The sequence below is a fragment of the Microcaecilia unicolor genome, chromosome 3, assembly GCF_901765095.1.
Source record: "Microcaecilia unicolor chromosome 3, aMicUni1.1, whole genome shotgun sequence".
NCBI classification, from domain to species: Eukaryota; Metazoa; Chordata; class Amphibia; order Gymnophiona; family Siphonopidae; genus Microcaecilia; species Microcaecilia unicolor.
Genome location: NC_044033.1, coordinates 345,026,233 through 345,048,354, shown reverse-complemented (window position 1 = coordinate 345,048,354; position 22,122 = coordinate 345,026,233). Strand labels below are relative to the sequence as shown.

General features: G+C 41.5%; 1 protein-coding gene across 1 annotated transcript in view; it reads right to left on the bottom strand.

Moving 5' to 3' along the window:
• Window positions 1-22,122, bottom strand: part of SYNE1 (spectrin repeat containing nuclear envelope protein 1) — a 982,166-nt gene that overhangs the window by 806,064 nt on the left and 153,980 nt on the right. Inside the window, 3 exon segments of the mRNA XM_030198470.1 lie at window positions 751-858; window positions 5,788-5,897; window positions 13,841-14,037. Coding sequence (XP_030054330.1) covers window positions 751-858; window positions 5,788-5,897; window positions 13,841-14,037 — 415 coding nt within the window.

Below are 22,122 nucleotides of genomic sequence, written 5' to 3'. Positions count from 1 at the left end.
TTTCTTTCTGCCAGCCACCGACTTATCAGCCTTTACAGCATTGAATTAGCCTATCTGAGAGGGTCCTTCTCAAACATTTGGGCCCTAGGCATGTGCCTAGTTTACCTATGCCTTAAACCTGCCCCCCAACACATCACAGAGAAAACAAGAACATGCTAGTGTAAAAGTTAAGCAGTAAAAAACAAAAAGAACATACCAGGCTAGATTCTGTAAATGGCGTCCAAAGACTGGAGCCGAAACGATGTGTATTAAGCTAGTATTCTGTAAAGGGTGTTCTGCATGGAATAAGCTTTACAGAATAATAGTTTTGCATGCATTTTACACCTAACTTTGAGCACAAGCATTTTTGCCTGCTAGTTAGGAGCACAAATGCGAGTATTCTATAACATTGCGTCTAATTTCTAGGAACGCTCCTGACCCACCCATGCCCCTCCATGGCCATGCCCCTTTTTGGAGTTATGTGCTATGAAATTTAGGTACGCATGTGATAGGGTATAGTGCAAATTCCTACATAGCTCCTAATTACTGCTTGTTAACACCAATTACTGATTGTTTGCGCCTAATTAGCTAATTAGCTTATGTGCGGATCTGTGATCTATGCCCAAATTTGTGCAACCAACTTTGGGTGACCTATACAGAATTTGGCAGGCTAGAATGCAGCAATGGGTGCATCTTATTATATAGAAATCATATTTATCTATAAGTTAATGTTAACATTTGACACAAAAAAGAGCAAGTATTTCTTTTTACCTGGTATTTCTCCTGTGAGCTTCCTTCTACAATCTGTGCCCTTGTGATGTCTCTTTCAAACTGCTCTAGCCAAGATTTCAGATCTCTTAGAACCAACATGTCTTCTCTCTGTCATAAAGAAATGATTCAGCAGGCATAGCAGGATAAATACATGTGCTGCACAATTTCATTGAACCATCCATTTAAAAAACTGCAGCTCACACTATATGCTAATAGAGAATATTCTGAATCAAACTTTGGGCCTTGTTTACTAAGCTGCGCTATAGGCACGCTAGCGTTTTTAGCGTGTGCGCTAATGCTAGGGTGTCTCTAGCATTAGCACGCGCTAAAAACGCTAGAGCACCTTAGTAAACAGGGCTCTTTATACTAACAGTCTATGGCACAAGCCCTAAGATGGAGCACAAAACAAATTTTAAAGAAAATACAGAATAAACAATAACTTTATTTATCATTGATGCGTTCATTGTATTGTTCACCATCTTGAATGGCAATTTGTTTGCCAAAAAGAGGGTACATAAAGTTTTATAAATAAATGAATGTGTACCTTTTGTTATAACATCAGGGTTTAAAGATCTCTCTCCTGTAGTGCATTACGCAGCCATTCATGGTTTAGATATGAACACATGCTCCATGATATTGAAAAGCATTTAACTGGCCAGGATTGGCACCTGGCTGGTTAAATGCCCCATCATTGGCTCTCCGGCAATATTCAGAGGAGGACAGACTATTGCTATCTTCCGATTTTCAGCCCAACTTTAGCTGCAAAATATGGCTGCTTAAAAACATGGGATATCTTTGGCCAGTTTCAAGATAACCGACTAAGTCTGAATATCTACTTAGCCAGTTATGTTGAACCCAGCTAAAAATAAACCAGATATTTAATACTGGTCACTAGAAATGGTCTGGCATTGAATATCCGAAAGCACCGTGGACCGGGGGAGTTAGACGGTCTAACTCCTGTGGTGTGAATATTAGCCCTGTGGGGTTATTGTGAAGGAAAGCATGGAAGCACCCAAATTTCACTGTGAATCATAACAAAGGTTGTGGCCATAAGAAGAAACTTCCCAGCCAATATTCAAAGGCACTTATCTGATTAGCAGTACCGGGGTGGTCCGTGGGCAAAGCTAGAACAGAACTTGAGGTTATCTGGTGAACGACGATATTCAGACCACTAACCAGACAGCTAGCTGGCTAAAGTTAGACCAGTACAAGGCTCCTATTTTTTATCTGGTTAGTGGTTTGACTATCACCAATTCCTGGATATTACACACTGGCCAGTACCTAGACACCAGCACTGAACGTCTGGTATTTTTGTTTTATTTTTTTAACCCAAGGTGGCCAACATTTAAAATAAGTGCTGATATCCTTGACTTCTCTTGTTTCTCACTGAACATCTTTCTTGTTTTTTCTGGTACTGACAATAAAGATATTTCAACATAAAATAAATGCTGATGACTGTCCTAACTTTATATGGATACTGGTCTGAATACTGTCCGGATAAGGTGCTGGTAACTGCTTTATACCTAGATATTGAGCACTGGTATCTAATTATATCTCAGCGTTGAACGTCTGAGTACATAAAACCCATGGTGGCTGGTGTTTAAGAAGATGTCGACCTCCAAGGGCTGAACATTACCCCCAGAGTGTTCTCAAGGCAGTTATTCGAATCAACCTTTGCTGATCTTCCAGTTTTAAAGTGAAGGATTGTCCTGAAGACTCCAGAAACCTATATGACAATACTACCAACAATCTTGGAGGAATTCAAGGGGAAAAAGATAATATCAACTGATGAATTTGATTTTTCTCATGATCAGCATCTCATTAGAGTCATATAGCCATGGAGGTTAGCAATGTGAAGGGGTAAGCATGAGAAAGAATGTGTAAGCCGATACAATCAATTACAGGTATTCTAAGTGTTGTATATTAAATACAATCACATGAGAACATAAGAGCAGCCATACAGGGTCAGACCAATGGTCCATCTAACCCAGTATCTTGTTTCCAACAGTGGCCAAGCCAGGTCATATTGGTAAGGATGATTTTAAAAAAAAAATTTTGCAACTAGAACAGCATTTTATATACAGAAATGGGCTTTTTGAAACTCGCCCATCCTCTGTGTGAGTTAAATTACAATTGTTGTAAAACACAGGTGCTAAGTTCAATCCTCAAGGGCTTCAAGTAGTTCAGATTTGTAAGATGTTTGTCATGAATATGCACGAGACATTTAAACGCTTACTATCATCACTGTTCACAATTATATCTCATGAATGTTCATTAGGGTTTTTCCTGTTTGCAGTCCTTGAGGACTGATTCTGGGCACCCCTGTTCAGAATATTTGTAATGTTACCACAATTCTACCTGCAGGCAGTGTTATGTCCGGCGGGGTTGTAACATTTGGGAAAACTGTTTTTTGGACCAGAAAAAGTAGACAAAGAGAAAGCAACCACAAATCTCTGTGGGCATTTTTTACAAAAACAATCATTTCAAGAAATGTTTCATGAGCATACAGGAAAAGTAAATTTTTTTTTCAGTTCAAGGCCCAAAACACTGGAACCGATTATTGCAGCCTCTCTGCCAAGAGACGTCATTCCAAAATTTCAAATCTGATCTTGAGCAGAGTGATGTGGTAGTCGTGTTAGTCCACTTTTAAAGGTTATAAATAGAAATAAAACAAAACATAGAAAAGAAAATAAGATGATACCTTTTTTATTGGACTAACCTAACACATTTTTTGATTAGCTTTCGAAGGTAACCCTTCTTCTTCAGATCAGAAATAAGCAAATGTTGATAAATAATAGTATATATAAGTGAAACACTAAAGCATTCCAAACCTGAGCTTAAAACCTTTCTCTTTACAGATGCTTACACCTTATCCTTTCTGAAGTGGTCCTGATTGACCTTTGGGCTCATTTTTGAAAGAGAAGGATGTCCATCTTTCGACATAAATCGGAAGATGGATGTCCTTCTCCCAGGGACGTCCAAATCGGTATAATTGAAACCTGATTTAGGATGTCTCCAACTGCACTCCGTCGCAAGGACGGCCATAGTTCAAGGGGGCGTGTTGGAGACGTAGCGAAGGCGGGACTTGGGCATGCCTAACACTTGGACGTCCTTGACCCATAATCGAAAAAAACAAGGACGTCCCTGATGAACACTTGGACGTTTTCACCCAGATGTGTTTTTATTACGAATAAGGCACAAAACAGAGCATGCAGGTCCCAGGAGCAGTTTTAGTGGGTACTGCAGTGCACTTCAGACAGGCAGATCCAGGCCCATACCCCCCCTACCTGTTACATTTGTGAAGGAAACAGCGAGCCCTCCAAAACCCACCAGAAACCCACTGTATCCATCAGCGCAGGCCATTTTTAGGTACACCTTAGTGAAAGGACCCCTATGTGATTTAAGTTAGGCTAGAAAATGTGCTGCCTGACTTAAAGTGCTTGGCTATCCCCACTGCTATATGAACTGCCTACATATAATCAGCATTGCCACCTATCTGGATAATAATGCTATTCTGCAAACAGCATTTTAAACAAAATTTAACACATATGTGCTTACTTTTACACCTATTATGTGGGTCGGACAATATTTACATTTTCAAAAGTATGTACAAAAGCCCCACACCCTCCCCAAGCCTACCTCAGGAATATGTCCTCAAACACAAGTACATTTAACCCTTACTCAGGCTGTTTATGCACATATTAACCCTCATACCTGCTGGGTAATTTTGTACCAGGTTACTTCTGCACATAACACATCACCTTAAATACCTTTGAAAATCACTCCTCTAAAGTTTTAGTCTAATGAATACAAGGCGGTTTGGTCATTCAGGTACAGAATGTATTGTTATCTCTATTAAATCGGTAAAGGGTCATGGATTTGATACACTGCCTTTCTGTGGTACAACCAAAGCAGTTTTACATTTATTATACACAGGCACTTTCTCTCTCCCTAGTGGGTTCACAATCTAAGTTTTTGTACTCGAATGGCATTAAGTAACCGCATGCACAAACTATTTCAACATGAGTATAAACGTGAATGTAAACACCTTCTAAATATAAGATTCATGGTATTGCTAGAGGTAGCACTGTAAGTCCCACCAGTCTCTCTTCCTCTCAAACCCCAAGTCATCACCACAGATTACCATCCTACTCCCAAGCCCATCTATACCACACTCAAGCTACCTTCCAGTCCAACTTGGCCCATCTGTACAACCCAATTCTCCCTCTCCTAGCCAGTCCTCAACAGTCCCTCTTCACTACCTAACCTGTGCATACCATACACGTTCTTTTCTGTGAAACCATTCCCACTTCCTTCTCCCAATCCAGTTTGACTTTTGTTTTGGGGTAGGGTGCTTAATACCCCCTCCCCCCATACCTGCTCCACTCCCCCATTCTATATTTCTCTGCTCTCTACTTCCTCCTGTCCTGACCTACCTTCCTACTAACTCCTCCCCCCATTAGGTTCCCTCTCACTCCACCTTGGTTACTGCCCCTCCCCTGCAGTGCACTCTCTCATGGCCCTTGGCACATGCATGCCACAGCACCGGACCTGCTGCCGTTGCCTTTGTCCTGTCCCTCCAGGCACTGCAAAAATGTCCCTTGGCAACAAGGCGCGGGTCCTGCAAGCCCCAAAAATGATTCCCCTTGCCTATTCGGGAGCATTTCCAGGTCACGGACAGCCGCGGCCCCACCCCCATGTCGGCTCTGACATTGGCTGGACCCCAGGAGCTCAGGTGAGCACTTTCTTTTTTACCACCTCCTTACACATATAGATCTTTATCTGCCATCATTTACTATGACAATGCTGGGTTTACATTTTTCATAGCATATCTCCTATGAACAGAGGAACAGCTGCTATCACACATTATGATGTGAAATAATAATCCATGATGGGCAGTAGTTATTGTTGCAGAGAATTATTTTTCTGGATCACAAAGATTTAGATCACCACAACATCAACAATGATACCAGGAATGATGACAGCATGTGTGTACACTAGCAGTTAATTGACAATCAAAGCATGGTGAAAACTTACATCATCTCCGAGTCCTTCAGTTGCTGTGCTGTGAGGATCAGGGTAACGCTTCAGGAACTGTGCCACATAGGTCATGATAGACTTTTCGTCGGGCTTGTCCACATCCACATCTGAGAAAAGAAGAAATTAGAACTCTTTATTTCCTTTTTCATCTCAACCACAGTTAATAATGTTCTTGATCACTCTCCCTTGATGAGATATCCCAAATTAAGGTGCAAGAAATATTGGGATAATTGTCAGGGATAACAGAGGGAAAGATTGTGGATTCAGTGTTATGCCATCCACAATCTTTCCCTCTGTTATCCCTGACAATTATCCCAATATTTCTTGCACCTTAATTTTTTCCCACCGTGTTGATTCTTTCCAAAGAATCTCATCATCTATATACATCTGCTTTTCTCTTTTTACCTCCTGTCCATGCTCACTGTTCTCATTTCTATCATAAACTAGTGGCGTAGCCACAGGAGGGTCCTTTCGGGGCCTGGCCTCCCATTTTGGGTTTGAGTCCCCTCAAAATTGAGGTGCTGTCTTCCATTCTGGCTAGTGGGGGTCCCAAAGCCCCACCAGCGAAATTCCTCCTCTGTGCAAAGCCTTTTCTGGTCCGCTGCCATGCTGGGCCCCCCTCCTACGTACATGCTTGGCTTTTGTGAAACTGAGCATGTGTGAGAGAGGCCCACCCTTCACGCTAACATGAAAACCAAGCATACACGAGGGGTGGGCCTCCCTCACACATGCTCAGTTTCACAAACATCAAGCATGTGGGGTGGGGGACAGGGAGAGGGGCTGGCGCATCAGCAGTCCAGGAAAAGAACTGCCAGCTGCCGGCTTCAGACGGAGGAAGGCTTCTGCTGTTGCGGCTTGGTATGTGAGTTTGTGGTGGAGAGAGCAGAGATTGATAGGGGGCAGTGCAAAATACTGTGCCCTCTAACTTTGGGCTCTGCCCCTTAAATCTGAGGTCTGGCTATGTCTCTGTCATAGACTAATAGAAAAACCTTTTCTTTTTTTTTCAGATGTGCAACCAGTCCTTAATCATATTTATTCTAGAGTGTATCCTGTTCTGCTTTCATAATTCTGGAATGTGTCATGCCTTAGGTTGAAAACTTTCTTTAGATAACCTAGATATAAAGTTTAATTGTTTCAAGTGAGTACACAGGAATCTAAAAAAAAATATTGGTTGACATTTTTCTTAGTCTTTTATTTTCAGTATGATTAAAAAAGAAGAGCATATTACAGATGCAGGTTCACACTGCCTCTTGGGGAAAACATTATTTAAATTGTTATATCCTAAACTTGTGGAATGTTACTTAACTGTAAGCTTCATGAATTAATATAAATATATTTATTTGTATCTTACATTTCAAACTGCATCATTCACTAGATCTTATGATGGAAAACACAATACAATAATATACAGTAATTTAAGACAGGTAAAAGGTAATTTTATAACACGGAGTCTATACAAAGTCTCAAAAATGTGCCTATTCTACAAAGACCTTCAATAAACACTTTAGCCTCGCAAATATAGATGTATCAAACCACTTAATTCTCAATAAATAATGGAGACCTTCATAGCAGAGGCTGAGAAACTATTTTGGAGAATGTCCATAAGTTTCTGTAGACTTTATCATAAAGTACCCCATAATTGTGAAGCACATCACCAAAATCAGTGTAGAAATAGACGGAACGGGGCGTAGCCAGACACACAATTTTGGGTGGGCCTGGGCCCAAGATGGGTGGGCAGAAGAACCCTGCCACATCCCACAGGTGATTTTCACCTGCATGCCATATGGTCTCTCAAACATCCCCCCCTCTCCTGCATACCTTTTAAATAATATTTTTCCACTGGCAGCGAGCAGCAACTAATACGCACTGCTCAAGTTGGCCACACAGCCTTCCCACTGATGCAATTTCCTGTTTCCGCTTAGGTGGGAACACGTCAGAGGGAAGGCTGTGGGGCCAGTTCGAGCAGTATGTATCAGCTGCTGCTTGCTGCAGGCGAAGATCTGCTATTTACAAGGTATACAGCAGGGACAGTTGTTGGGAGTTTTCAGCTGTTGAGACTTGGGAATCCCTGCCAGCCACATCATAAGTGTGCTGTTACTGGGTGGGCCTGAACCCAAAGTGGATGGGCCTAGGCCCACCCGGGCCCATCCTTGGCTACGCCACTGAGACGGAACACACGTATCTTAAATGTATTCCTTATTCCTTGTGCCTTTTTTGTTGCTGTACATCATTTTATCAAAGGAAGAGCTGTACTGACTCAAATCACCAACACAATCACGTTTGGAGCCTCAGCTCTGCTTCAAGGGTATGTTCTCTCCCCAGTTTTGTCAATAGTTTTGTGCCTTCCATTCTAACATGACTTACACAAAGGCAACGTGGAGGTGTATTTTTAAAGCACTTAGACTTTCAAAGTTACATAGAGGGGCATTTTCGAAATAAACATCTATGTTTGGATTTGGATGTCTTTGTAAAACGTCCAAATCCAGGGGTGGGGAAAACCGTATTTTCAAAACAAGATGGACGTCCATCTTTCATTTCAAAAATACCGTCAAAGACGTCCAAATCCAAGGACGTCCTTAAATTTGGATGTCCCTAGATTTGAACATCTTTGACTTTCGGCGATTTTGGAAACCTAAGACGTCCAAGTCAAAAACGTCCAAATGCAAGCCATTTGGACGTGGGAGGAGCCAGCATTTCTTTTTTTTTTTTATTAAGGTTTTTCAAGCAGAACACAAAACAAGAAGGAAAAAACAAAAGTAACAATAATCCATGGCAAATAAAGAAACAAAAATGAAAAGACAGAACAACATCATCAGCATTTCATGACAATACCCGTATCAAATCAGCAATTCTAGTGCACTGGTCCCCCTGATATGCCAGGACACCAACCGGGCACCCTAGGGGCACTGCAGTGGACTTCATAAAATGCTCCCAGGAACACAGCTCCCTTACCTTGTGTGCTGAGTCCCCCAAAACCCACAACTGTACACCACTACCATAGCCCTTATGGGTGAAGGGGGGACACTTATATGTGGGTACAGTGGGTTTGTGGTGGGTTTTGGAGAGCTCGCTGTTTCCTCCACAAATGTAACAGGTGAGAGCGGTATGGGCCTGGGTCCGCCTGTTTGAAGTGCACTGCAGTACCCACTAAAACTGCTCCTAGGACCTTCGTGCACTGTCATGGACCTGAGTACGACATCTGAGGCTGGCAAGAAATATTTTTAAACACGTTTTTTGAGGGTGGGAGGGGTTAGTGACCACTGGGGGAGTAACAGGTGGTCATCTGGTCATTTTGGACACCTTTTTGGCCTTATTCGTAAAAAGAACATGTCCGGGTGAAGACATCCAAGTGCTCGTCATGGAAGTCCTTGCTTTTTTCGATTATAGGTCAAAGACGTCCAAATGTTAGGCACACCCAAGTCCTGCCTTCACTATGCCTCCAACACGCCCCCTTGAAATTTGGACATTCTTGCAATGGACTGCAGTTGGAGACGTCCAAAATCAGGTTTCGATTATACCGATTTGGACGTCTCTGGGAGATGGACGTCCATCTTCCAATTTATGTCGAAAGATGGACGTCCTTCTCTTTCAAAAATGAGCCTAATAGTAACCAATGGAACTTTGTAAGTCTAAGTACTTTGAAAATGAGCCCCATGGAGGGGCATTTTTGATATGACATCTAAGTCCTACTTTGGACGCTTTGCAAAAACGTCCAAAATCTAAATAAGAAAGAAGGCCATTTTCAAAAAAGAAAAATGTCTTTTTTTTTCTGAAAATACCATTTTGAACAAGGTTTTGTGATTTGGACCTTTTGTTTTTTGGTTCATTTCTGAAAAAAAAAGGAATTTGTGTGCAAAACACACAAAATCAAGCCATTGGATGTAGGAGGAGCATTTTTAGTAGACTGGTCCCCCTGACATCCCAGGACAGCAATAGGGCACCCTAGGAGGCACTGCAGTGGACTTCATAAAATGCTCCCAGGTACACATTGCACCATTGCTCCCTTATTTTGTCAGCTGAGCCCCACAAAACCCACTACCCCCAACTGTACACCACTACCATAGCCCTTACGGGTGAAAGGGACACCTATATGTGGGTACAGTGGGTTTCTAGTGAGTTTTGGAGGGCTTACAGTTTCGTCCACAAGTATAACAGGTAAGGGGAGGTAAGAGCCTGGGTCCACCTGTCTGCAGTGCAGTGCACCAACCACTAGACTACTCCAGGGACCTGCATGCTGTTCCAATTGACCTGAATATAACATCTGAGGCTGTTATAGAGACTGGCAAGTATTGTTTTTCATCACATTTTTGAGAGGTGGGAGGGGATTAGTGACCACTGGGGGAATAAGGAGAGGTCATCCCTGATTCCCTCCAGTGGTCATCTGTGTATTTAGGGCACCTTTTTGTGCCTTATTCTTTATAAAAACAGGTCTAGCTCAAAACATCTTACGTTTTAGTCCTGGATGATTTTGTTTTGTTCCATTATGACTGAAAAATGCCTGAAAGCCCAAGTCCTGGCCTGAACATGCCCCTGGCATGCCCTCTTGAGATTTGGACGCACTTCTGACAGATTTCATAGAAAAACGTCTAAAAATAGGTTTCGAAAATACTGATTTGGATGTTTTTGTGGGAAAACATCCAAATGCTGCTTTATGCCACATTTTAGACGCTTTTCTGTTTTGAAATAGTCTCCTACAATAATCCACAATAGTGCATAAATGCTGTCACAAAAGTTAATGCTACATTTTATGAAGTATGTGCGAACACTGCAACCCTGCCTCTGCTTTGCTGAAATGACAACCCTGAGACTGCCTATACACAGATCACATAAAAATATGCATTTTCTTGTTGGCATGTGTACTTGTATGCATGTACACATTCATAGGATTGTATCAGAACCATCTTTTGCATGTAAAACTCTTTACAAATAGAAAAAGCCTTACAAAATTAACCAATTGTGTTTGTACTCTACAGATTATACTAAGCAGAGGCATTTTTCTAGGCTAAAATAAAACCAGATTTTGAATGCTTCCTAAAGGCTACTCTCTATGATTAATCTCCTTCGGTAAAATGTTCCAAAGAACAGAAACTACTGCAGAAAGAGATTTCTGACAGCAGAAGACATTTGAACGAGGCAGTCCTGGATAGAACAAAGTCTTCTGCCAGGAATGTACATAATTAGATGATCACTGAGGTACTTTGGTCTTTTTCCCTAATGAACCTTATGGTCCAAGGCAACAATTTAAAAAATTGACTTTGCAACATTAGATGCAATCTGTTGTGACTCAAAAAATATTTATCTACATTAAGAAATGCAATTTTTGTAATACAAAATACATTCGTTCATCTCCTGGACACAAGTAATTGCTGAGCACTTGCTATTTATCATTAAAAGTATAGCCCATCTGACTGCCATAAACTGTTATTTCAATGAAAAGTGATAAAAATGCCAGCAAATCTATAAGGAGATAGAGCAGAGATGGTAATTACCCCCCAAATTCTATATATGACGTCCAGTTGTGTGTGCCCAAATTTATGTGCAAGCTCAAGATGTGAATGGAAATTAATTGGTTAATGATCTGTTAACCATCAATTAATGATGTTAATTGGCACCCATTAAAATTTATGCACTCATCTGGCTGCATGTTATTCTATAAGAAAGGGCACCTAACTTCCATAGTTTGTATCTCAAAAGGGGTGTGGTCATGGGATGGGCACGTCAGGGGTATTCCAAAAAATTATACGCATATTTATAGAATATTTGGTCTGCATGCCCAACTTGGGCGCCAGCATTTACACTATGTTTCAGCAGGCGCAAGTCTAGCGCTTACAATTTCAGCATGGGAATCGCACCGATTTTTTGAGTGTCGTTTATAAAATTCCCCTCTATATGAAATGCAGAAGGGAAGAGTTAAGAGCTCCCTGGTATCTTGAAGAAACAGTTCAAATGTAGGACTTGTTTTGCCACTGTGGTAATGTGATGTGAATCCATTTTGCAGTGCAACTTCCTTTACCAGTCCAGGGGCCCCGCTTACTAAGGTGCGCTAGCTAACCGTGTAGACGCCCATAGGAATATTATGGGCATCTACACGGTTAGCACTTGTTAATGTTTAGTGCACGCTAAAAATGCTAGCACGCCTTAGCGCGGCTTAGTAAACAGGGACCCATGTTTTTACCAGTGCATTGCAGTATTACTAGTTCTGTTTCTTTGCTTAGGAATCTGTACTATGGGTACCACAATGTACCAGAAGAACAAATCAAAAAATTAGAATTAGCCAAAAGCTTCTCTCTATATACTAAACTGCATCACATCCTTACCAATAGCCTTCTAGAAATCCTTTCTTTGCTTGGTGATCCTCTTTGTAGCTTTACCATGGTGATGGAATTATAACATATTTATAGAAAATGAGTCTGAACATTAGAATGTAAGAATTGATATACCAGGTCAGACAAAAGATCTATCAAGCCCAGTATCCTGTTTCCAACAGTGGCCAATCCAGGTCACAAATCCCTGACAGGATCCCAACGCTATTTACCTCCAGTGGTAAGCAGTGGCTTTCCTCAGGTCTGCCTTAATAGCAGTTTATAGACTTCTCCTCCAGGAATTTGTCAAAAACCTTTTTTTAAACTCAGCTACTTTTACCATACGCTCTGGCAAAGCGTTCCAGAGCTTAACTGTGCACTGAGTGAAAAAAAAATGTTTCCTCTGATTTGTTTTGAGTGCACTACTTTGCAATTTCATGCAGTGTCCCATAGTCTTTGCACTTTCTGAAAAATTAACAACTGGCTACAACTGGTCTAAAGGAAAAGTTTAAAGCTTAGTAAGTTTTGTGCATCGGGCCCTTCATTCCCTAATCCCTTATTTGTCCTGTCTGCCTGTCTTGATTACCTTGTAAGCTCTGTTGAGCAGGGACTGTCTCATATGTGTTTAATATATAGTGTTATGTATATCTAGTAGCGATATAGAAATGGTAAGTAGTAGTAGTGGCATTAGGGTGAAACCAGAACTGGATCAACCTGGCCTAAAAATCTGGAATCAGCTGTAGACCTCTATCATATCCTCCCTCAATTGTCTCTTTTGCAAGCTGAAGAGCTGAAACCACTTTAGTCTTTCCTCATATGAGAGTCCTTCCATCCTCTTAATCATTTTGGTCACCCTTCTTTGTGCCATTTTTAATTCCACTATATATTTTTTGAGATGTAACAAGTGGCGTTCCTAGGGGGGCTGACACCCGGGGCGGATCGCCGATGCGCCCTGCCCCCTGGGTGCAGCGCCCCCCCCCCCCCAGTGCAGCGCGACCCCCCCCCCCCCCCGGCGAAAGGACACCCCCCCCCCCCGGGTGCACGTCGCTGGTTACTTCCTGTTCTGGGGCAGAGGGAGCATGGAAAACGAACTAAGCTGAACGGCACGCAGCACCCCCCCAGCGGCGTGCACCCAGGGCGGACCGCCCCCACCGCCCCCCCTTGGTACGCCACTGGATGTAACAACCAGAACTGCAAACAATACTCAAGGTGCAGTCGCACCATGGCGCAATGCAGAGGCATTATGGTATTTTTTGGTTTGTTCTCTGTTCCTTTCCTAAATATTCCATCTGATTGTCATGTCATTCCTTATTAGCTTATGTTTGATGACTTTGATAAAAAAACATCATGCCAAATTAAAATACACCATGTAAAACCCAGCACATGCTTCAAACCCAATACTAATAGCTAAAAATCTACCTTTGAAACAAATGCTGGGTTCTGAATTAAAAGGGGAAAATATGAGTTTCTGACAGGTACTTGTGACCTGGCTTGGCCACTGTTTGGAAAACAGGATACTGGGCTAGATGGACCATAGGTCTGACCCTGCGCAACCCTGGTAACGCTTTAGAAATGTTAAATAGTAGTAGTAGTACTCGTATGTTCTTATGCTCAGAGCTAGAGGTGTTTGATCCCTTCCTTATGATGAAGGGGTACTTTAGCACCTGGCTCCAAAACACATGCTAGCACGGAGCATTACTGCTGGCAGGCCCAAACGTGTTTCTAACAGTAATTACACTGTAATGTACCTTCAGGCTCCAGAAGTCTTGGGATCCCCAATTCTACTTCTGCGATTGAAAAGGCCTCCTCAAGATTTTCCCGGTTAGATCTTCCTTTTATTTTCTCCATGTCCACCAAATCAGGGCGAATGGCGTAGATAACAGAATGAAAGGCAACACCATTTCTCCAGCTTGGTCCAAAATCCTTTATTTCTATTCCAAGTCTCCTTGAAATATATAAAAAGTAACATGGGTCAAAATATTGTTCATTTCTGTGTTGCGAAGTACTCTAACCTCCAATTTTGCCTCATGAAAAAAGCGTAATCACCTTCTCTGCTAAATTAACTCATCACACAAGTCTTCTGTAATCGAGTTTCTACAGTTCAGATCACTGATCAACTGCAGATTACTGAGGCAATCTGGGGCACTCACCCATGAATATTCTCTTTTATTTTAAACTAAAGATACCTATGGTGAACACACAATCATTCACAAATGTCCACCAAAAGTCACATGTTTCCAGTGGTCTGCACTCCTATGGTCACCGTACATATTTCAAAACTGAAACAGCTCATTATTCCATTTAATTTTTAAAGCCAACGAACAAGTCAACTGAGACAGATATTATACAGAAATTGCATATTATTGTCACTCTGGCAATCACATAGTTCATTAAAGCTGAAGGGTTAGCTGCTATTAACAACAGAATGTATATATATGAGATGCAAGCAAGGCTTCGAGGGCAAATGAGACAACATGAGGCTGCATATCCATGAAGCGTAAGAGTGAGTGTCACTGTACTACTGATGCAGTACTGGCACAGGAACCTTAGCTGCAGCAAAAGGGGGGCTGCGATGGCGTCAGCACGTGTTTTTGACGTGCGCTGAGGCCCCCTTTTACCGCAGCGGGTAAAAGGTAGGTCTTTCTTTTTTTAAAGAAATGGCCGTGCGGCAAGTGAAGCACTTGCTGCATGGCCATTTCGGTGTGGGGGGGGGGAGCCCTTACTGCCACCCACTGAGGTGGTGGTAAGGACTCCCGCGCTAACCTGATGGTAACCAGGTGGCACGTGGCACTGCCCAATTATGGCCAGGTACACAACGGCACTACAAAAATAAATATATTTTTGTAGTGCCGGATATGATGGACACTGGGGGTGAGAACTACTGCCGGGCTGCTGCGGTAGCCTAGCAGTACTTCCTTTTTAGTGAGCAGTAAGCTCGTGTTGGGCTTACCGCCGCTTTGTAAAAGGGGCCCACAGTGATCCCAAAGAGTGTTCACAGCTATCCAGAAGATATGTGATTTATGACGATGTTAAGAAGCAACTGACAAATGCCACAATATTAGCAATACTCTTCTGGAGACATGTGTTAGCTCAAATGCACAATACTGTGCCACTGAGGTTATATATAAAGCTGTTCCACACTCCACTTACCCCATATTTCTCCTCCTCCTGCACAGTTAAGATTTAATATGGATTAGTAAGACCTTCATTAGTGCACTTGTGTAGCAATAGAATGATTTACAAATCATTACTTCCAGCATTATGGGGGTAATTCTAGTACAGGGCATCTCCATTTAGGCATCCCAAAGCCATGCAAGAGCATTGCACTATGGAACGGAACCAAGACACGCAAGTTCTCTAATAGAATACTAGTATTACCTGGTATCAGTGCACCTAACGTGTATACACTGGCACTTACACCGGCCATAAAGATGGTGAAGTCCAAGTGCCTAAATGTGGCAAGGACACATGAAACTTGACAGCATTCTGTAAGTTAATTGCAGAAGTGGGAGCCCTGCCTATATCCCACCCATGCTCCTTCCCTGTTTATTCTCCCCTCTCTTGCAAGTACCCACTATTGGGTCCTTTTACTAAGATGAGCCGAAAAATGGGCTGCGCTAGAATAGGCACGTGTTTTGGGTGCTCAGATCCATTTTTCAGCACGCCTATAAAAAAAGGTCTTTTTAAAATTTTTGCCGAAAATGGACGTGCGGCGAAATAAAAATTGGCATGGGTCCATTTTGGGTCCGAGACCTTACCACCAGCCACTGAATTAGCAGTAAGGTCTCACGTGGTACTCACCTACACATGTTGAATGACGATTACCAACTGGTTTCCGCCATGCGCAGGAAAATAAAAATTATTTTCCGGCGCGCGTAGTCGTCACGTGTAAAAAACAAAATTACCGCCCGAGCCTCACGGTAGCCGGGCAGTAACTCGAAACTGATGTGCGTTGGGCATGCATAGATGCCTACGCGGCTTAGTAAAAGGGCCCCTACGTAAGTTAAGCAGGTATTTGCAGCATAGCATTTGTGACCTGCTGAGCAAAAAGATACCAAAAGTAGACTTACAAATAACAGAGATAAGGGCTATGAAAGTCTGGACGCAAAACGTTTATTTCTGAAAGTTTTGTGTCCTATAGTTTCAGTAAAATAGGACTGTGCAGTTTCTTTTCACAACTTTGATGTTTTTCATGTTCTATAGACTGAAAACTGAAGGCACCTAAAGTGGGCTATGTGATTTCTGGGATTAATTACTTTTTTTTATTGATAAAGGTTTCTCAGGTTTTTTAAAGATGTAATTAGTCCATAACTCAGGCCAAAATTTTTGCAGGATTATGCAGTTGATATCCCTCTATCTTGTCGTATAAATAAGTCACATACCCCACTTTTGGTAGCTTTTCACTCAGTGGGTCACATGTAGGAGCATAGTTACTAACATTTGTTTAAAGTTAAGACATTTTTTTACGTTAACCCTAGTAATTAGTAACTTGGTCTTGCTGCATAATATGGGGCTTGTGTTAAAATAACACGTTAACAGTAGCACATGTTAGTAAGCCCTTCAGTGGAATATTGGCAGTCACTTGTGAATGCCTTGTTTATAGAACTGCCCTGTTCTGCTCTCTCTCCCCTGATAGACTCTGTCTGTTCAGGCGATTAGCATGCAGTTAACCAGAGTACAGAACATCTGATATAACAATGTTCAACATAAACATATAAAAAAATAAACAACCTGCCTCCGTGAATATGGGGGCAGAACATGCACTCTATACCTGGTACTTGGTGTCTTGCTTGACTCTTCCCTAACATATTCTTCCCATATTAATCAACTATGGAAGAAAACTCTATTTAAAATGAGACAGCTATGTCTAGCCAGGTAATTTATTGACCAAAAAGCCTTTGCACTGTTCGTCAAAATGCTGGTTCTACCACACCTAGATTATTGTAATGTCTTATTTTTCGGTATTAAGTGTGAATACCAGAAAAAACTGCAAATTATAAAGAACACACTTACTAGACTGATTTTCAAACTGAATAGATACACTAGTGTTTCATTATATCTTGTCAAACTTAATTGGCTTCCGTAGCTGAAAGAAACAGGTTTAAAGCTGCTTGTCTAGTTTCCCAATTTTTACACGGCTTCACATCTGAATTGTTGATTAATGTCTCATCGTTATGTTTGGTTCAATCTAACAGACTGAAAGACAATTGATATTAGCACTGCTGATTTACAAGAGAATCCGGTCTCAGAAGATTTTTAGCTCTCTCTTCCCTCGATTAGGAGTCTCAATATGGAATTTTTAACCCACTGTTATTAGGTCAGAAAATAGCTATTTCAGCTTCCAGAAGAGGTTCAATTCTTTTCTCTTTCCAAAAACTATTATATAACAAACCATTACTACTGTTGCATCCTTTTCAGTCTACAAGACTATTCATGATGTTCCTTTATTACTTTTATATTCTCTAATCAGTCTATGTCAAGTCCACTTAGGATGTAAATTGCATTGAACTCTGAAAAGGGGATTTTGGCGGTGTATAAGATTTGATTTGATTTAATATACCCTTTCTCTTACCCTTTACTATTCTAAAATGTATTCAAATTACATCCCACCATATTACAATCAATACTCATAAATCAGAAACCCCAAAACTATTGATTGCAAAGAAATACCATAATTTTGCATTCCAAAGCAAACTAATTTCCAGTTTATTGACAAAAATACACATATGTATAGGTATAGTCCCAAATTCTTAGAAAAGAGCATGTGTATGCCCTTGATTGAAAGATCCCAAAATTAGCTCATTTTCAATGTCATACTCAACTGGATCAAAGGTTTCCTAACCACCAGAACATACCAAGTGAAATCAAACTCAAAACATATCACCACCTTGGAAAGCATACTGTGGAGTACCTCAAGGATAACCACTATCACCAATACTTTTCAACATAATGATGATCCCACTAGCAAAGTCATTATCAAAGCAAGGCCTCAACCCGTTCATCTACGCAGACGATGTCACAATTTACATTCCCTTCAGACATGATCTAACAGAAATCAACAACGAAATCTTGAATACCATGGATTCATGGGCAAACTCCTTTCAATTGAAAATGAATACTGGAAAAACACATTGCCTCATCCTCTCATCTCAACACAATACATACAAACCCACAACCTTAATCACCCCAGAACACACCCTCCCTATTTCTAACAGCCTGAAAATACTCGGCGTGACAATCGACCGTAACCTTACTCTCAAGAGCCAAGTGAACTCCACAACAAAGAAAATGTTCCACTCAATGTGGAAACTTAAACGCATAAAACCTTTCTTCCCCAGGGAAATATTTCGTAACCTAATACAATCAATGGTACTAAGTCACGCAGACTATTGCAACGGAATTTACGCTGGATGCAAAGAACAACTCACAAAGAAACTCTTACTGTTGTTTGATCTCTTTGCAGTGTTTGATTTATTCCCTGTTACTCATTGGACTTAAGGTCACTGGCATCTCTGGTATGGTCTTGAGATGGTTTTATTCATAGCTATCTGACAGAAAGTAATATGTGTATGGTTCAATGAATGAATACCCAGTCTGCGTTACAACATTTTATATGTGGTATGCCTCATGGTTCTATCCTGGGGCCTCTTCTTCTTAGCATCTTTATCTCACCTCTTGCAGGTCTAATTAAGGGGTCCTTTCACTATGGTGCGCTAACAGATTTAGAGGCCCTTTTACTAAGACACATAGGCGCCTATTCGCGTGTCAGTTTAGAACTATTGCCCGGCTACCACATGCCCCTGGCGGTAATTCTAATATTGACGCATGTCCAAAATGCGCAGCAGAAAATAATTTCTATTTTCTACCGTGTGGCAATAACCAGCGGTAATCAGCAGTGTACGCGCCATAACGATTACCGTCCGATTAACACTTGAGACCTTACCGCTAAGTCAATGGGTGGCAGTAAATTCCCAGGCCCAAAATGGATGTGCGCCAATTTTTATTTTGTCTTTTTTGCAGGCGCGATGAAAAACAGACCTGCACACGTCCAATACATGCATCTACACCAGCGCAGGTCATTTTTTCAGCGCACCTTAGTAAAATGGCATCTTATTGCACACTAACATTTAGCACATGCTAAATGATAATAGCCCATAAGTATATAAAGCGATAAGTCCATTAGCGCACCTTAATAACAGGACCCCTAAATTGCTAGACCTAGCAACATTTTTACATGCAGATGATATTTAGCAAAAACATCATCTGTATTTAAAATGTAAACTGCTTTGATTGTAACACAGAAAGGCAGTATATCAAATGCCTTCCCTGTTTCCTTTCCCTTCTCCTCTTAACTACTATAAGTCTCAGTCTAACTCACAAGATATACAAGCCATTAATGAGAAACTGTCTATCATAGAGGTTGGTTCACCTCTCAATAATTGAAACTTAATCCTGATAAATCAAAGGCACTTGTAATTTGAAATATCGGTCCTACAGCTCTTTCAAGTGATTTTATAATTAATGGAATTCTGATACCATTAGTGCCCTCTATTAAGATCCTAGGAGTGACATTAGATTTATGTGTCTCCTGTGGTACAAAAAATGTTTCTTTAAATGAAAGCTGATATGTTCTGTGCATAGTTCAGCAAAGAACAATAATACTTGCTCTGGTTATACATTACTTGGATTCTTTTAATGCTCACTTTGCAGAGAATAAAGCTTGAGAAAGACAGCTCACTGCTTGGGAGCTTTATTTTTTATTCCTTGTCCTACACTGCACTAAGCACACAGGGGAAACATTGGACTGTTCTTGCTGGTTTCATATTAAGCCCCTGATGCAGCCCTTGAGACAGTGAAACATGGACGGTTAGAGGAAAGTTGTAGCTGATTTTATGTATCTGTGTTGAATACATTTTGTTTTATTTTACTACGTGGGTCTGCTTTTCTTTTCTGCTAACTTCTGGAGTTAGCCAGAGAAATACCAAGGCCTGATATTCAAAGTTCTTGACTGCTTCAACTGTGCTCAACCGTCCATCTGCCAATATTCAGAACCAATTAACCATGCAGTGCCACTGAATATTAGCTCAGACTGCAGGATTCCAGTGGTGGAATTGTGGAGGAACCTGGGAGTTATGCAGGTGCCAGCAATATTCAAACAGGACCACGTAAAAGGCTGTCTAATTTTGGTTACTTAGGTATGTGGGTTCTAGTGCTGAATATCAGTTAGCACTCGTATAGCTGAATCTGGTGACTGAGGTAACCCTGAGCTACTCTAGGTTACTGGTCATGGGAAACTTTAACCTACACATCGAAACTCCAGACACCACTACTGCCTCCTTCCTTGATACGATGGCAGCTCTAGGATTCATTCAGGTGATCAAATTCAACCAAGCAGCAATTTAAAATAGTAAACAGCCTACTGCAAACCCCACAACAGAACCAGCCTTCCCAGTTAGAACTAACCGGCAATGATTTTGCCACTTACTTTGCTAACAAATTTAAAGGTCTCCATCAGGACCTACAGACCGTCCCATCAAAGCTCCTACCAGCTAATGAAGAGAACACTCCCTCTTCCCCACCATGCACAGCCATCTGGGACTCATTTAACCAGGTTACAGAGGAAGCTCTTGAAAATATCCTGAAAAGTGAGCACAGGCCTCATTGAAGGGGCCACTAAAATTATTAACTCCTTTCTTATGGAAGGGCAGCTGTTAGAAACAATAAAAAGAGCTGTGGTTCACCCCCTACTGAAAAAGAGCTCACTGGACCAGGACAAGCTCGAAAACTACCAACCAGTCTCTAACATTCCTTTCCTGGCAAAACTTATAGAATGGACAGTCTGCAGTCAACTCAACAACTGGCTAATTGAAAGTAGTTGGCTAGACCCATGTCAATCTGGCTTCAGACCTGGGTACAGAACAGAGACAGTTCTTGTGTGCCTTCTTAATGATCTGCACAGAAATCGTGACAGGGATCTGCCTCAATACTAGTGTTGCTGGATTTCTTGGCAGACTTCAACACCATGGATCATAATATCATGCTTACAAGACTGGCAGAAACAGGTATTAGGGGCAAAGTATTTACTTGGACCATATATCTGAGGGACCAAGTCAGATATATGATGGGAACAAGATGCATGGTACAGAGTCACTTGGCATAATTAGATGGTTAGCTAATCTCAAGGCAAGTTCTTTGTATAGTTAAGAAAGATAAGGAACTGATCTAAGTTACAGTGTGTATAGCAAGCTAGTCCAGGTGCAGAATGAGTGTACAGTCAGTCACCCTATGTATTAAAGACTTGGGAAAAGAGCCAGGCTTTCACCTGTTTCCTGAAGTAGAGGTAGTCTTGAGTTATATGTGGCCCTTCTGGGAGTAAATTCCAGAGCATGGGGGCTACTCCTGAGAAGGCTCACTGATGGGTATCACATTGTACAATTTCTTTTGATGAGGGTACAGGTAGTGATGATTCTTGAGAGGACCTTAGAGGTCTCAAAGGTGTGTAAAGGGCTAACTTATTCTTTGGCCCATTTTGTCTGAGGACCTTGATAATCAAACATAGATTTTTAAACTTAGCCCTGTATAGTACTGGTAGCCAGTGTAGTTTTTGCAAGAAGGGTGTGATACAGTCATGCCTCTTGAAGCCTTCTATTAGTTGTGCTTCAGCATTCTGAATTAGCTGAAGCTGATACAAACTCTTTTTGGTTTAGCCAGCGTACAGGGCAATAAAGTAGTCTAGTCCTGATTTTATCAAGGTATGGACCACTGTGGTCAGATACGTCAATTCCTATTTGTCAGACAGGCAACGACAGCACATCATTACCTTGGGCACTGAACTGTGGGGTGCCACAGGGATCCATACTGTCTCCCATTTTATTTAATATCTACCTCAAGCATATGGCTCAGCTATTTGGGTCAATGGGCACAAAATTTACATCTATGCTGATGATGTGCAACTACTCACACCCATTGAACCAGACCTACCCACAGTTCTGAGCAAACTGACTGCCTGCTTAACTGCAACTCAAGAATG